Source organism: Branchiostoma floridae, chromosome 15, assembly GCF_000003815.2.
Source record: "Branchiostoma floridae strain S238N-H82 chromosome 15, Bfl_VNyyK, whole genome shotgun sequence".
Taxonomy (NCBI): Eukaryota; Metazoa; Chordata; class Leptocardii; order Amphioxiformes; family Branchiostomatidae; genus Branchiostoma; species Branchiostoma floridae.
Genome location: NC_049993.1, coordinates 15,813,002 through 15,830,631, shown reverse-complemented (window position 1 = coordinate 15,830,631; position 17,630 = coordinate 15,813,002). Strand labels below are relative to the sequence as shown.

The window sequence follows — 17,630 nt, the reverse complement described above, 5'->3', positions numbered from 1 at the left end:
AAAATAAAATAAAAATGTAAAAAAAGAATACCGCTTCGGGTTTGATCCTGAGTCGAAAAGCCTAACTTCTTATAAAGTATGCCACAAAACATCACAGTATAGACAAAGTGTGCTAATATGCGTAAAATGGTGATGACTGTTTCAATAGAAAACAACCATTTCAAAATGTGACTGCCACTTACAAGACGAATATCAGCGCAATTGATAGAAGCATTGCTCTTTATGGTAACACGATCATAGCGGAAAGGAAATTGCAACTGGAATGTACCCACAATACAGTCACAATGCGCACAACTTCATGACATCTATACACAAAAGCTACATAATATCATCATATACTACACCACCTAAAATGTCTAGACATTATATACATGCTATACTACTGATATTGAAACATAGCTGCCTTAGGCTTACATTGTACAAACATTGTAGGTCCATAACAACATTTCTTTACGCTCATCATTTAGAGTGTCCAAAAGTTTGGTATAAAGCTGGTGTCATCATTCACAAAGACTACAAATATTCAACTATAGGTACTTTTGTATTTAAGATCCCCGTGATTTTATTTTGGTTTAGGGAGAAAATGAAGTTTTCGCGTGGGTTTTAAATTCGCGATAGTGCTGCAGTCACATTAACATGTACTGTTGATGCACTGTGCCAAAAGACGCGCACATAAAACCACTGCAAACTTTACGAATTTACAGTATTGTTCTAGTGCTACAACACTGACTTAACAACCCTAAAGCTTTATACATTGTACAGTACCAAGGCCTAAAGACTAGGAAAAAATGTTGCGTTTCTAGCTACAAGACCAACCCTAGCAAAACCCTGCCTACTCAAGCCCTTGTTTTTGGTTGGCAACTGGTAAGGCCCGCCATAATTAAAAAAAAAAATCTGAGTAATGAAATTTAAAAACTCGCGGTATCTTACACTCTATTCAAGGAATTTGAATAGTTGATTTAAGAAAGTGCATTTAACACAGCACTTCAGGTCTTATGTAGTAAACATACTTTGCTTGTATGACTACTCTGTATGATTACAATTCAATGCTGATAATACCAGCGCCTTATGTCGCTCAGTTTTAAATGGCTGAATGTTATTTGTTGAACCATTTGGCTTAAATCTGAAAGAAAAGACATGAAGGAAAGAAGAAAAAGGCGAATCCCTACCTTACAACTATTTTTTTAACTGTAACCAGCAACACAACATTTTTTGCTAGGCCTTAGAAATCTTATTTCCTATTTTAAGAATACTTTCTCGTATATAGCTTTACATGAATATGGCTCAAGCAGACATTTTCCACTGGCAAATATAGATGGCATCATAACAATGAGCAGGTATTTACATATCCTAAAGGTGTGAGGTTGAACTTAACATTGACATACATGTAATGTGATAACAATTAACCTTCTCCCAACCAATAAACCCCTTAACCAGTACAAAACTGGTCCCTGAAGGCGGACTTGGGAGGGATGAGGTTAAAGAAGTCCCTTATATGGCATGCTCTTTTCCTATAATATAACTAGCAGCAAATTTAAAGAACATAATATTTATCAATTCCTACATTTCAAACATGATTAGGGGTGGACAAGTCCATTGGCCGAACTGTCCAGGGCAAGTGCAAGTGCTGATTGGGCAAGTGCATGTCATCCTGTACCAGATTGGTCTAGTGCGATTCAATGTTTGTGTCGATATGCATACTAGCATGAATAAATCGCAATCCCAGTGGCATGCACAATCTTGTATTAAACATTCTTTCATGCTTTGAATCAACATTTCTTTTTTTAATGAAAGTGAAAATAAGATTTCCTTGCTGCAGTTACAAAATGTATATTCATATTTTTGGCCAGTGAAGATATGGTTCTGGCAAATTGAAATGACTTTGTACCCTGCCTGATTGGGCCAAGGAATTTAAAAAAACATTGTCCAACCCAGTTTTACTATTCTAAAACAGAAAAAACTACTCCGTCAGCAAATATTTCTTCTACCACCAACAGCTCCAATTGTACATTCGTCTAGCTTTACATCTTTCTAAAAGTAAAACGATACAAAAATATATCCAGCATCAATGCAGCATAAAAACGCAGGCCGGGATACTTTTACGTTAAAAAAGGCTTTTTTTAATCACACTTAAAAACATCAGTTTTTGACAACTAAAAACTACGATGGCTCTACTTCTACTGATTTCTGTCATCATTAACTGCAAGTTGGATTCTTGTCAACGGAAGAGTGAAGAGTGCAGTTACTGCTAGAAGTCTGTTGTGAAGTTCTGCTGCACTATTCACACGTAGTCAGCTTTGCTGGAAGAATTCATCTGTAGGATAGAGAGGAACTAGAATGAGTAACATGTTTGTATCAATCGTTGGTTCATGACAACATCAAGCCTGTCAGGCCACATTAATATCATTTTTTTCTTTTGAGAAGAAATGAAATGTGACCTAAGAGATCGATGAAGGAGTGACCTTCTCTTCATCAAAATAAGACAGTAGAGAAAACAGGAAAATGCATAGTTTTCTGAGCAGATAGGGGAATATTGTGACTTAGCAGAAAACTATTTAAATTTAATACTTTGGTCACAATTGTAACTGTAGCCACACTAGTTTATGGGCAGTTTTTTCCCCAAGTTTTAGGCAAGGCCTTGCCGGGCTCTAAAAACAGCTGGCACTATAGGCTTGTCAGACTCTATTGAGGTCACAATGGGATGCCGGACCAAAATCGTTACATATCAAAACAGACCAAAACAGGTAGGACATTTTGAAAGAAATCTGTGACCATGACAGTCTAATATTTCCCCACTTCAGAGCCCGGCCCAAGCCAAGTTCAGCAACACACCCCTACTGACAGACCTTCTTGCAATTGTGACCAAGATCAAGGCAGCAATGTTCTATAAGTCTTAAGGTGAAACCAACACCCACCACAAGAGAGGAAAGGATCACTGCACCTACTAACCACACTTCACCAGATAGTACTACAGAGAGCAGCCTTACTCCACACACCAGTATACATGTAACACTAGTTCACCTTCATCCATGGGGCAACTTGTATATCTGTTGTTCTTAAAACAGGGTATCTTGGGATTAAGCCAAAGGATGGTGGTATCAATTTGCAACACACAATATTGCAGTTTGGAACCAATGTATAATATAACGGCTGTCAAATTACTACCCAAAATATTCGTTAAAAAACAAACATTGGATTTAACAGGCTTTTAGCCAGGCATGCGTCAACGCGTCATCTGGACGCACTTTTCTTAGAATAACAAGAAATTTGATGCCCCTGGACGCCCTTACACTGGGGAGAAAATCGTCTGATAGCATGAAATTCTGATTGACCAGGGATGCTACCAGGTCATCTGTGGTCACAGTCTTCTACTGTGACCTCTGGAACAGTATTTTTGCCACCAGACCCCCCTACAATAGTCACTTACCGTGACTCACCAATAAGTTTGGACTCCCTATTATAAAATCCTAGCTAAAAGCCTGGGATATAATATAGGGTACCCCACGGATAAAGGTGAACTAGCATTAGTACATGTTTGTACCTTGTGCTAGTGTATATGCCATGTTTTCCATCAGCTTAGACAGCATTCTCTGCTGGGTCCTTCAGAACCAGAAATCGGGGGACTCAATGTCAATGTCATTATATCTGACCACATGTACTTGGACTTTCCTTTCACAGCAGTTGTAATGCACATTTACATTTTACTGGTAATAGTTTGAAAGATGTACTGTTTGAAATACCTGCCATAAACTGAGGTTACACTATGAATGACCTTAAAGAAATGATTGCTTGGAGGTCATCAAATTTACTGTTACAGTCTGGTTTTGGTGAGTCACCGACATTGGCCAAGATCAAGTGTACATTGACCGTATTACTGCTGTAAATGTCATTTTAGAGTTTATAGGCTTGTTAGATTCTATTTTGCAGCTGAGTGTAAACTGGCAGAAGGCTCAAAAGATTACACCCCGCTACTTAACCGTTCTTAGTTTTGTTCTAAATTACTAACATGGAATTAACAAGTAATCTACAGCCACATTAAGATGACGGACATATAAATGTTACCGTTTCTTTCAGCTCCACATGTTCATTGGCGTTGGCATTGGCAGTTTCTTTCTTCTTCTTCTTGTCCAAGTTTTTCAGCGCCTCACTGCTGTTCTCCACAAATTCCTGATAAGGGAAGGGAAAGTTGAAAGAGGCTCAAAGCAACATCAGGGTGTTAAAATTGCAAACATTTTGAACCAGGATAAGCCAAAACAGATGGTGAATCACTTCCACTTTCAGTGTCTTTTCAGACAGAAATGCATGAAAATGATCAAACTCCAAAGAATGCCACCATTCAAGAACACTCAGTGCAGATAGTGTTGCGATTTACATGTAAGTTATTCCTCCAAAAGTTTGTAGTTTTCCTTTAGAAGAACCTTTTGTAATAACAGCACTCATTTCAGCACTATGGACAGTGGCATAACTCTTTTTAAGTGGTGAATGTTTCCCTTTAGGATCATAAAGTTATATAGCCTGGGTACCATCCGGGTACTACTATTAGTTTGCTCCTATGCTTGCTTCTGCGACCCGTCTGGAGACCTGCAAAGAGTGACTAGCACTTACCAGTAGTGACTTGTCCATATAGTATTCTCGACCAGGGGACCCATCATTGATCCTGCAGTCCTCACAGAAACACAGCAGTAAGGTGTCCACAACCATCTACAAAAGCAAGGAGGGACAGATACATGCATGGTTAATGAGTATCACATTGAAGAAGAAAGATGAATGCCTAGGAAAATTGCAATTCTGATCAAAATAGTCAGTAGGTATATTGTCTTTTTTTAAAGAGATCTGTCAGTCAATGAAACGGTGTGAACATAAATGGGGCATACAACTAGGTTCTGCTCTATATACATCACTTTTTTATTGCATGAGAAGGACATCCCTCAGATCAAAATTCTATGCCCCTTGCAAGTAGCTGACCCCTCAAAAGTGCTTAGCATTAGCAGCTTTTTGCTAGGATAATAGTTACATATATGAAAGTGACATCATGCCGCCTTGTGGTTATAGATTACCTGACAGAAAATCCGGACATCCTGGGTTCTAGTTCAAATGCTAAGCAGTTCCTAATATTGTGCCCTTGTGAGACTCAGTCTATCTACTATGAACCGATATATAGGTGTCCTTCTCAGTTACAATTTAAGTGGGTAAATTCAACTCTATCAACCTTCACTTCTACTATCAACCAACTTAACTCTGTCATATTGTTCTTACTTTACAAAGCTTGTGTTTCATGGCTTGAGGCAGTTTGCTGGGTGTAAGCACAAACAAACAAAACAAACATCTCCTGACCTCATACACCGAGAGGAAGCAGTGGCCTCACTTCGATATCATTCTTACCCTATAGAGGTCCTTCTTGGTGTGGGGGGATGGACTTGTTCTCACTTCAGAAAATTTGTCATATGGTTTGAGGCAGTTTACTAGTTGTACACACAAACAAAACAAGGGTATAGGAGAATTCTTGTGCACAACCAGGTTAAAATTGCTAACGTTTTGGTGTCTATCAGACACCTTACTCAGAGCTTCTGACTGGAGTTCTGCTTCTCGGCGCTATATGTAAGCAAGTAAGTTTAACCTGGTTGTGTACAAGAAATATCCCATATACTACCAACCTGATGAAACTATTTTCAGAAACAAACAAAACAAGTATCTCCTGACCTCATACACGGAGAGGAAGCAGTGTGCGATGAAGAAAGCGAACACACAGATCACCAGGATGGGCACGGCATAGTAGTGGAGACGGGCGTCGGTCTGTGGGACAGAAAGACATCAAACAATTTTAGTACATTGTAAGTTGGTTCTCGCATTAAAGATAATGATGAACTGGTATATCAACATAAAAATAGACTGCACAGTATGAAATTCCATGTACCTTTTTGAGGGAGTGACTACTCAGTACAATTAATTTTAAGTTTCCTCAAATCCCTATCTTTATTTTCTTTTGTTTGATTTTCATTTTGAATATGTTCTTGAATGAAATTAAAGTAAGTTAACCAGTGCTCTCTCTAGCTTAGACAGAATTTCCAAACATTCTGTCCAAGTGGGCAGTTGGAAATGTTTAAAACTACACATATCAGATTGTTGTCACACTTAAACAATGCCACAAAACTTCTGTCAAAGTCTTCTGAATTTTGCTACTCTCAAAATTAAGGAAATAACATTTCAGGGGGTAAAGAAGTTGAAAACTCAACAAGGAGCACCATTCTGTTAAACTGAGGACAGATAAAAGTCTTTAAGCTCAGGAATCACACAAGAAGTCAAACTGTAATCTGTGAATATTTAACTCATATAAAATACACCTCATTCATATTCACTGCTTTATACTTCAGCTCTGCATCAAAGTAAAACTGTAATTGACAGCTTAAAAGCAATAGATGTAAATGAAAATAAAGTCAAATGCCGGACAATGGAAATGCTGGAAATTGGAAAATGCTGACAGTAAATTATAACACATGAGCTGACTCACTCTTTCAACTTCGCTCGGAGCCTTTAAAACACATGACAAAACAACAGGTTTGAAAAATACAAAACTACAAAGAAAACACAGGACAAAACAACAGTTTTGAAAAATACACAACTACATAAAATTCAGTCAGTTTATAATAACATTATGTTGACTTACTCCTTACATCCATGCATTCATCCAATGGCATGCATTCATCCCTTCATCTGCATAAATCCATTCTTTCTTCTTTTCATCTATCCAAATTCAATTTATCCATCCATCCTCCTTTTATCCATCTATCCAAGCCCCTCCATCCATCTATCCAACCACTATCCCTTCATCATTCTGTCTGTCCCTCCATCCATCAATGATACAATTTCTCCATCAATCCATTTTTCCTCCTTCCCACACCTTCTGCATTCATCTATCCATTCATTCATCCATACACTCACCCACCCATCCATCCTTCCATTCATCCATCCTTCCATCCATCTACCCTTCAATCCATCCATGCAACCATCCATCCATCCAGCCATGTATCCTTTCTCCCTCAATCCTTTCATCCACTCCCACACTTCCTGCATCCATCCACCCATCTCCCTCCCCAAGCATTCTCCTTCAATCTAATCTGTATCAAAGTAAAACATGACAGTTTTTGAGCAAAAGGTAAATAAATTGAGTAAACCACAACAAAACACAGGGCATTACAAAATACTGACAAATAATGACACAAAAAAAACTATTACAGATGTAACACGTACTCTGAAGATGATAAGCGAGATGGCGCCCACAATGGCTACCACGCCCAGTTTGCCCAGGAAGAGGACGAAATCCCCGACACTGTTGATCGCCACGACGCGGAGTGCGTTGGACACCAGAGCCAGGAACGCCTGTCAAACATCAACAACACCAAATGTTATATTAACACAAAGATATAACAGATAAGATAATCAGGGATGGCAGGCTTCAACCCTTTCTAAAATGCCTTGCAACTCTTCCACTGCTATAGATAAGAAAACATTGATTCTGAGGAATCCAATGTAAATTCCAAGTAGGAATACATTCATTTGTACATTCCAAGTAAGAATACGTAAAAGATGTAGACTCTATTTGTTATAAGTCCAGTATTTCTTGCTCTTAGACGATAAACTGGATAGTGAGTGTTCGTGAGAGTATATTTCTGTCATAATTTGATTTTACCTCTGAGTCAGTACACAATTGAGCTTGACTAGGCTTTGTCATTGAATTGTCTACACAGTACTTCATCTAAGTCTTACATGATAATAGTTCCCATAGAATCTGTGCTGCCTATGTTAAGTTTTACTCTGTAGTAACTCCATCTTTACTCACCCTTCTGGCTGCAGTACAAAAACTGGTCCCCTCAATAGCTGGGTAGAAAAACAAATCATAGCACCATGATTAACAAGATCAATGAATGTCCAAAACATATAAAGATCTGATACAAAAACACTGTCTTGCTATAATTTCATGTAGTACCATGGGAAGGTGCTAGAGGGCCACAACCAACATTGACCTTCCTCTTCCCAAAATTTACCAATATACATACATGCATCAAATATCAACACAATGCATCCATAGCTTTTTATGGGTACAAAAGGAGAAAATACATGTAAATACATACAAACAATGTCTTAAAAGCTGAGTATGGGTGCCTTAATTGTTGTAGGTCATGTAACGATGATTGTTAAATTAAGTACTATTTAAAAAATTTAAAGCACTGAGAGACACAGCCAACTGCCGACAATTGGACCTTCAGTTTGCGATGGTACTAAAATAATTGTACAATACATTTATGTATATAATATACTATATACTAAATGTGTTGGTACCCTTACCTATAACCGTGTAAGCGTTATAGTTGAGGTACTTGAGACAGTTCTCCAGACACCACAGACAGCACATGCAGCACTTCAGGGTGAACTGCACACACGAGTTCTCCTTATCCTTCAACCTGGAATTAGCCAACAACAAAACAGTCAACTACACAGCTTTATTCTGCTTTTTCTTCACCAACTACTGCTGGTATGCTCTCGCTGGGATGCCCGAACACCGGCTCCCGACCCTTCCGCCTTGTCGTGGTGCGAGAGCCCGAATGTACCAATCTCATAGTCCCGGGGTAGGTGCCACATTCCTACTCTGTAACCTCGAATGAGGGGGTGGAGCTTGGGTAGTCGCCAAAGGAAGGGTCCACTGGACAAGGACAGTCTGTAAAACCTACGACCCGAGGACCTCCCTGTCACCGTCCAAGCTTGCTAGGCCATGGCAGATGAACCCCGGGTTTAAAGGGTGGGAACAGTACTGCGCGCACCGTCTCTCACCTAAAAAAGCCCCCAGCGCAGGCTCTAGGGCCAACCCACGTCCCCCCCCCCCCAAGTCCTGTAGCGATGGGAAAGGGGCAAAACGGCAAGTGGAAGATGCCATGGAATGCCGCAGTTCCAATCCTGCATGCAGGCGGTTCAGGATATTGGTCGTCTGACTGTTGAATTGAAGATGACAACAGCACCCGGCAGCACCCTGAACGACCAAGCAGCCCTCTTTAGGGACAGCACTGCTTGCTCCACACGGAGACAGGCCTAGAAAAGGTGGCCTAAAAAAAGCTCGTCTTCATCCAACCCAGTTGGCAGGCCGTGGCCAACGGGCATCTTCCCCAGCGGTCGCAGAAATGGGAAGAATAGTGGCTCCACATCTGCCCCTAAAGGTGTGAATGGACTAAGGCTAGCATGTTGGAACATACGGACCATGCTAGATTCAGCGGTCAGTAACCGCCCTCAGCGACGCTCTGCTCTAGTTGCAAATGAGCTCTCCCGTCTGAACATTGACATCGCCGCCCTCAGTGAAGTCCGATTTCCTGACTTAGGCAGCCTAAAGGAGCAGGGTGCAGGATACACCCTTTACTGGTCAGGCAAGCCACAGTCAGAGCGACGCCTCTCCGGAGTCGGCTTCATGATTGAAAACACCTTAGCCTCCAAGCTGGAGAACCTACCGACAGGTCACTCTGACCGCATCATCTCCATGCGCCTGCCCTTGAGAAAGGACCAGTACGCCACCCTGTTCAGTGTTTATGCACCAACTCTCCAAGCAGACCCTGCAGACAAGGACAAGTTCTACTCAGACTTGCGCACCCTAGTGCGGAACGCCCCTGCAAACGACAAGGTCATTATTCTCGGAGACTTTAATGCTAGAGTGGGCCGAGATTCAGAAGCCTGGAAAGGAGTCCTCGGGAAACACGGTGTTGGGAACTGCAACGACAATGGGCGTCTCCTGTTGGAGACCTGTGCTGAACTGCAGCTAACCATCACTAATACCATCTTCCAACAGAAGAACAGGTTCAAAACAACCTGGATGCATCCCCGGTCAAGACACTGGCACCTTATAGACTACATCTTAGTACGCCAACGGGACCTTAGGGATGTCTTGCATACCAGAGTGATGCCCAGCGCAGAATGTCACACTGATCACCGCCTTGTGCGATGCAAGCTCAAACTCCACTTCAAGCCTAAACCAAAGCGAGGAGGCCCTCCCAGGAAGAAACTCCAGATCGACAGGCTGAAGTCAGCTGCAGTGAGAGCTGACCTCCAAGTCAACCTTAACTCAAAGCTGGAAGGCCTGGACTGCCCCACAGACTCCTGTCCTGAAACTCTCTGGGCTCAACTAAAGACCGCCGTCCTGCAGTCCTCTGAAGAAGTCCTGGGGTTCACCTCAAGGAAAAACAAGGACTGGTTTGACGAAAATGACCAAGAAATCCAACAACTGCTGGCGAAGAAGAGAAGTGCCCACCAGGCTCATCTCGCACAGCCCTCCTGTCCTGCAAAGAAAGCTGCATTCCGCTCCTCATGTAGCGACCTTCAACGCAAGCTGAGAATCATGCAGAACCAGTGGTGGGTCAACCTTGCCGAGAAGACGCAGCTCTGTGCGGATACTGGTGACTACAGAGGTTTCTATGAAGCTCTGAAAGCGGTCTACGGTCCTTCTCACCAGGTGACTAGCCCTCTGCGCAGTGCCGATGGCAAAGATCTCCTCACGGATAAGACATCCATCTTGAACCGCTGGGCAGAACACTTCCAAAACCTCTTCAGCATTGACCGTTCTGTCAATGACTCCGCGCTCCAGCGGATCCCTCAGCAACCCATGCTAGAACAGCTGGACTTAGTGCCAACACTAGAGGAGGTAAAGACAGCTACAGAACAACAAAAGAGTGGGAAGGCTGCAGGTGTAGATGCCATACCACCAGAAATCTGGAAGCACGGAGGTGCTGCACTGCACATTACACTTCACAAACTCTTTGTGTTATGCTGGGAACAGGGTAAACTACCACAAGACCTACGAGACGCTGTCATCATTACCCTGTACAAAAACAAAGGGGAAAAGTCAGACTGCTCAAACTACAGGGGGATAACTCTTCTCTCCATCGCAGGCAAAATCCTGGCAAGAATTCTCCTAAACAGACTGGTACCTGCCGTTGCAGAACGCCATCTACCAGAGAGCCAGTGTGGCTTCAGAGCTAACAGGGGCACCACCGACATGGTCTTCGTGCTCAGGCAGCTCCAGGAAAAATGCCGTGAACAGAACAAGGGTCTATACGTCACCTTCGTGGATTTGACGAAGGCCTTTGACACAGTGAGCAGGAAAGGCCTATGGCAGATCTTGGAGCGCCTAGGTTGTCCACCAAAGTTCCTCAGCATGGTCATCCAGCTGCACGAGAGCCAGCGTGGTCAGGTCAGAAGCAGGAACGACCTTTCAGAGTCCTTCCCGATCACCAACGGGGTGAAACAGGGATGTGTCTTAGCCCCAACCCTCTTCACCATCTTCTTCAGTGTGATGCTCCAACAGGCCACAGAAGATCTCGGCGACGAAGACGGCATCTACATAAGATACCGCATGGATGGTAGCCTGTTCAACTTGCGGCGACTACAGGCCCATACCAAGACCCTAGAGCAACTCATACGGGAGCTACTCTTCGCTGATGATGCTGCCCTTGTGACACACACGGAGACTGCCATGCAGCGTGTAACTTCCTGCTTTGCGGAGGCAGTCAGGCTCTTTGGTCTCGAAATCAGCCTGAAAAAGACAGAAGTTCTCCACCAGCCAGCTCCACAGGAGATATACCACCCACCTCGCATCATGATTGATGAGTCAGAACTAAAGCCAGTCCACCAGTTCACCTACCTGGGGAGCACTATTTCCTCTGATGCAAGAATCGACAAGGAGGTGGACAATAGACTAGCTAAAGCAAACAGTGCCTTTGGCAGGCTCTACAGCCGAGTTTGGAACAACAAGCACCTGAAGAAAGCCACAAAAGTCAGTGTCTACAGAGCCGTGGTATTGACGACCCTTCTGTATGGCTCGGAGTCATGGGTCACATACAGACACCACCTGCGTCTCCTAGAACGGTTTCATCAACGATGTCTCCGCTCCATCCTCAACATACACTGGAGTGACTACATCACCAACGTTGAAGTCCTGGAGCAAGGAGAGATCCCCAGCATCGAGGCCACCTTGATGAAGACGCAGTTACGCTGGGCAGGTCATGTCTCAAGAATGGAGGATCATCGTCTACCAAAGATTGTCCTCTACGGCGAACTCTCCACCGGCTACCACCACAGGGGAGCACCGAAGAAGAGATTCAAAGACTCTCTGAAGAAATCTCTGGCTTCTTGCCACATTGACCTTCACCAGTGGCCAGCCCTTGCTGCTGAACGCGAGGCTTGGCGACACACTGTAAACCAGTCAGTCTCAACATTTGAGAAGAACCGCAAAGCTGCCCTTGTAGAGAAGCGCAGCAGGAGGAAGACCCGCAAAGTCACGGCCCCAACCACAGATCCAGCATTGACCTGCAGCCGCTGCGGCCGAGTCTGTCTGTCACGGATAGGGCTCATCAGCCACCAGCGCGCCTGCAACAGACGTGGGAAACAACCCTAGACGATCTTCGTCAGCGAAGAAAAGCCGAGACTGCTGGTATGGCCACGTGCAAAGAATGTCCCATGACAACTAGCCAAGAAAGGTCTTGAACTTGTCTGTAGTGGGCCAGAATGCGCGTGGGCGCCCCAAGAGGAGATGGGTAGACAATGTCAAGGAAGATCTTAGAAAACTGCAAAAAGCCAACCCCCTTTAAATTGACAGGGATGGATGGAAGGCAGCAATTAAACCAAAACGTCTTGGCGACATGTCCAACCTCTGCAAGACGGAAGAACGGACGCTAAACCGGATAGTGCGTGTGTGTGTGAACTAAGATACTGCTTATTTTACTATATTAAGTATTCAACAATATAGTACATGTATTTGATTTTCTCTGACGACACATTGATACTTTCAGTAGCCCCATTTTCTTACCCATGACAATATGAGTTTTAGTGCTGTCTGTGTGTGTAAGTACACAATCATAGTGTATAATGTGTTCTGCCCATGTGTGTGTGTGTGCATGTGTGCTATGACATAGTGTGCTGTCCATGCATATGTCTGTGTTTGCTGTCCACATGTGTATGTTGTATATACATATATCTGTGTGTGCCTGGTGCATGTGTGTACATGTGCAGGCGTCCATGTATATATACGTACCTGCTGTGTACATGACTGTGTAAATGCCTGTTGTACTCATGTAAATTCCAATAAATGTCCATAAGCATATAACACTAGTTCACCTTTATTCCCAAGGTAACCTTTATCCGTTGTATCTAACACCTGGGTATTTCGGGATATCAAATTGACGGACGGGGATCTCAAACTGCATCATAATGAAAAAAAAATGCAATTGGAAACCACCGTCCATCAACGTGATATCCCTAAATATCCTGTTTTTAGGTACAACGAATATAGGTTACCCCACGAATAAAGGTGAACTAGCATTACAGTGAGTTAATACTGTACTCACTTAGCCTGTATGTAGGTGAGAATAAGTCTGGGATGTGCTGTACTTACTTAGCCTGTATGTAGGTGAGAATAAGTCTGGGAATCTTGACCAGTACGATGATGAAGGAGCCCACAGCCACGGAGCCCAGGTGATAGCTGATGAGTCTACCTGTAGCCTTCAGGATGGGGGAGGACACCTGCTTCTTATCCCTGTATACATGTATATACAGAACAGTTAGACAAAAATATAGCAGATACATTGGGAATTAAGTCTAGTAAACATGAATGACAACAAAAATTTTTGATGAGATTCTGAGACATTCAAATGGTTACAAATAATTCACCATTTCCATCAACTAAGAATGGGTTGCTACTTGAGCTGGAAGTCAAAGGTCACAAATTTTACCCCACATGCATGATATACAATCAAAGAGCTCTAACCAATGGCCAGAAATGTGTAAATAATGGCAATAAGATTCTCAGCAGTGGCTGGGAATGGACAATTATGATTATTTCACACCAATGACAATGGCCTGATTGTCATCATTTACAGTAAATGTGAAATCCCTATGCATGCTAAGTTAGACAAAACCCTCATCTGCAATGGTATCTACAGATAAAGACATTAGGTTAATATTAAAGAAAACATAGCCAAACTTAAAGACTGAGCTTTGAGTACATGGTACATCAGCCCCACCTAGTGAAGTAAACTTGAGTTACAGCCCCAGCAATGACCATCTGCTGACAGGCCAGGAAGAACTCGCTGGTCCAGATGAGCCCCACGACGTGGTACCACCACATGTACCGTACTGGCTCAGGGTCGCGGTACGTCACCCAGCCAGTGGAGGTATCCACTGTAGGCTCTCCTGTAAACATTGGTAGTATACGTGTATAAGTTATCGATAGGAAACCTAATATTCATGGTGTGAGACCCCATAGCATAATAGCAACGTGTTTGATCCATATTCTATAGATCCTGGGTTTAACTCCTGTCATGTCATCACTCTTGTGCTCTTGGCAATGGCACTTTTAGTCCTCACTTCACTAAATGGAAATTAGTACCTAACTGTGGTAAGGAACGTCCCTCGGATAGGATGTTGAATGAGGACCGTTCCATAAGAATCATTATCACGACTGTAGGCACTAAAGGAAAAAGACCTATGATACTCACTCAGTACAAGTACATTTTTGCCCATACTTAAAGGAAAGCATCAGAAAATCTTCAATTCATTATTTTCCAGTAGTTTACTCATTAAAAAGTTGATTTACGTCAATTTTTACATTAATCCGCCCAATATGACCCTGTAGACACGTTTGAACTTCGCGCTCTCCTCCCCTCTCCCGCCGCGCTGGCGGATGACGTAATGGCCTCGTTCTGATTGCCTGCGCGCTGACGTCACAAATCAGAATTGAAACTTCTGGCCATGCCAGCCATTTTGCTCGGTGAACCTCGGTCCCTTCGGCGGGAAATCACACCGCCATTCTGGAAGCCAGTCCGTTGTTGTTGACAATTAACTTCGTGGACCTGTAAGTCGCGTTGTGAGCTGTCTACGAAGCCATAGTCCCCGGGAGACTGAACATGAATTAGCTTGTCTGCAGCGAGTGAACCGCGCGGCGACGGGACGAAATCAAAACAATGGTTTTTGGGGAGGTTCACGCACCGTGCCATTCTGGACTATTACAAGAGCGAGTTCGGGTCAGTTCTTACCTTCTCCTTTCCGAACAGCACAGTGATAATTACACGTAAGCTTCCACGAATTTTGGTTGAATTCACAGTTGTAGACCTCGTTTGTTCTACTGACAACATTACCCTTGATCGCTACATATCGAACAACCCCCTTTTCGCGCCGAAACAGATAGCACCACAACTTGTACAGATCGTGCGAGTTACGCCTCGCCTCTCACTTTATTTTCTGTTTCTCGGGTAAATTATCTGGACTGGTCGGTTTTTCAATCATGTAGCTTTGGCGGAGATTGCTGGGGGTTCATTCAAAACAAATCACGGACTCTGAAACGAAGCCGACATTTCGCGCCATTCACAATGCCGGCCTGTGTTGTATGTAAAAACAACAATGCTGTATGTATGTTTCGGCGCGGAAGGGGGATCGTTCGATATGTAGCGATCAAGGGTATGTTGTCAGAGAATGATTTTTTTTAATGTCCCTGCCAGTTGGACAATTGTGAATTCAACCAAAATTCGTGGAAGCTTACGTGTAATTATCGCTGTGCTGTCCGGAAAGGAGAAGGTAAGAACTGACCCGAACTCGCTCTTGTAATAGTCCAGAATGGCACGGTGCGTGAACCTCCCCCACCACCATTGTTTTGATTTTGTTCCGTCGCCGCGCGGTTCACACGCAGGCAAGCTTATTCATGTTCAGTCTCCCGGGGACTATGGCTTCGTAGACAGCTCACAATGCGACTTACAGGTCCACGAAAGTAATTTTCAATGACAACAAACTGAACTCCAGAATGGCGGGGTGATTATTTACCGCTGAGAGGACCGAGGTTCACCGAGCAAAATGGCTGGCTAGAAGTTTCGGATCCGTGACGTCATACAATCTCAGACGATCAGAACGAGGCCATTACGTCATCGGCCAGCGCGGCGGGGAGAGGAGGAGAGCGCGAAGTTCAAACGTGTCTACAGGGTCATATTAGGCGGATCAATGTAAAAATTGACGTACATCAACTTTTTAATGAGTAAACTACTGGAAAATAAAGAATTGAAAATTTTCTGATGCTGTCCTTTAAAATATTTCATGACATCTACTTGAAATCTAAGGGAATTAGTTTTCTCTGCAGTACAACCTGAAGTCTACAGGGGGCTTGACCTCACGAGCGGTTGCTAAAAAAAACAGGACAGTATTCCAGTAGATGAAGGAACATGACAGGCTATTTCTTGTCTTGTTCGTATTTCATGACAATCTACTTCAAACTTAAAACTTTGTCTGCAGTACGACTGGGCTCTAGGGCTGTGACCTCACCAGCGTTTGCTAAGAAGACCAGAACAGCCGTCCTGTAGATGAAGAAACATGACAGGCGAAGCCTTGTTTCGTTTCTTTTTCATGACATAATCTACATTTTATAGATTCTATACATTCTCAATTAAATGGCATCAATTTTCTGTCTGCAGTATGGCTATAAGTCTCCAGGGGGCGTGTCCTTACCAGCGGTTGCTAGGAAGACCAGGACAGCTGTCCAGTAGATGAAGAAGAGAGCGAGAGCGATGAATGTCCAGAGCGGCTGCAGGACCAGGAGAGGGGTGTGCATGAACACCTTCCCCGCCTCGTGGAACAGGGCCACCACCAGCTTCACTCGCTTCCGCATCACGATCAGCACAATCAGGAGAACAACCTGGGAAAAAAAGACTGCAAATAAATCTGTTTTCTCAAAGACTTTTTGGGAAGGCAGTTTTCTCTTTGTTGTATATATATCATACTGCAGATTCTGAAATAGAAAAAAAACAATGCATAGTGTACTTGTGAATACCACTACAGTGTATGTATTAAAAAACTTTTTTTAACTCATGTCTTTTACAGTTACTGTAATAACATGGAGAGTGCTAATAATAAGAAACACAATTGTATACAACAATTACAGTCAGTAATGGACATTATAAAATGGAAGACTTAGTAATGTTGAAAACTTAAACAAAAAGACAGACTAAAATACAATGGCTAAGATTCTAGCAACAAAATGACATGATTTACAAGTTGAAAAATCTACATTCATGATTACAAATTGTAAATGAATAGTGTCTGGCATTACACATTCAAAACATTTTAGAAAACTTTTCCATTGTTTTCAAGTTGTACTAATCAACTGGTTGTTCACTGCAGTAATCATAGAAGTCACAAGGAGGCGCTACAATAATAACCACCTATAACTACATGAGGTGAGCGCATGAAGTAAAAAATTGATTCAAACTGATACTGATACTGCAGTATAACATACTGTTGCGATTGTGGCGATAATGGAGTACACCAGGAAGGCCGTCACATCTTTCCCGTTCTCGTCTAGTCGCTCATTTTCAGGTACAGCGTAGTATTCTTGATTCTTGGTTGCGTAGGTCCACCACAGTAGGGCTGTCCCAACTGCAGAAAAAACAGTACAATTTCTATATGATAAATGTAGACTTTCGATGGTGTATTCTGCATCATTCAAAGTACTGAGTTTGACTGTGGGTTGCATTGCCCAATGGCCGGAGTATGATATTATGGTCCTTGGGAGGGTTAGGACCGAGGATATTGCTGATGCTACAATGTTGTATGTGACTCTA

At 43.0% G+C, this 17,630-nt stretch overlaps 1 protein-coding gene across 4 annotated transcripts in view; it reads right to left on the bottom strand.

Moving 5' to 3' along the window:
• Positions 1 to 213: 213 nt before the first annotated feature.
• Positions 214 to 17,630, bottom strand: part of LOC118431681 (choline transporter-like protein 1) — a 39,399-nt gene continuing 21,982 nt past the window's right edge. For 2 of the 4 annotated variants that reach the window (XM_035842933.1, XM_035842930.1), the window contains exons 7-18: positions 17,306 to 17,445; positions 16,519 to 16,705; positions 14,052 to 14,220; positions 13,424 to 13,564; positions 8,344 to 8,459; positions 7,838 to 7,875; positions 7,249 to 7,377; positions 6,509 to 6,529; positions 5,701 to 5,793; positions 4,606 to 4,701; positions 4,063 to 4,167; positions 214 to 2,314 (exon numbers count right to left, since the gene is read on the bottom strand). In XM_035842933.1, the coding sequence (XP_035698826.1) occupies positions 2,282 to 2,314; positions 4,063 to 4,167; positions 4,606 to 4,701; positions 5,701 to 5,793; positions 6,509 to 6,529; positions 7,249 to 7,377; positions 7,838 to 7,875; positions 8,344 to 8,459; positions 13,424 to 13,564; positions 14,052 to 14,220; positions 16,519 to 16,705; positions 17,306 to 17,445 (1,268 nt within the window). In that variant the 3' untranslated portion in view covers positions 214 to 2,281. Of the gene's footprint in view, positions 2,315 to 3,541; positions 3,601 to 4,062; positions 4,168 to 4,605; positions 4,702 to 5,700; positions 5,794 to 6,508; positions 6,530 to 7,248; positions 7,378 to 7,837; positions 7,876 to 8,343; positions 8,460 to 13,423; positions 13,565 to 14,051; positions 14,221 to 16,518; positions 16,706 to 17,305; positions 17,446 to 17,630 lie in introns of all 4 variants that reach the window. The other 2 variants (XM_035842932.1, XM_035842934.1) reach the window with 2 other exon arrangements.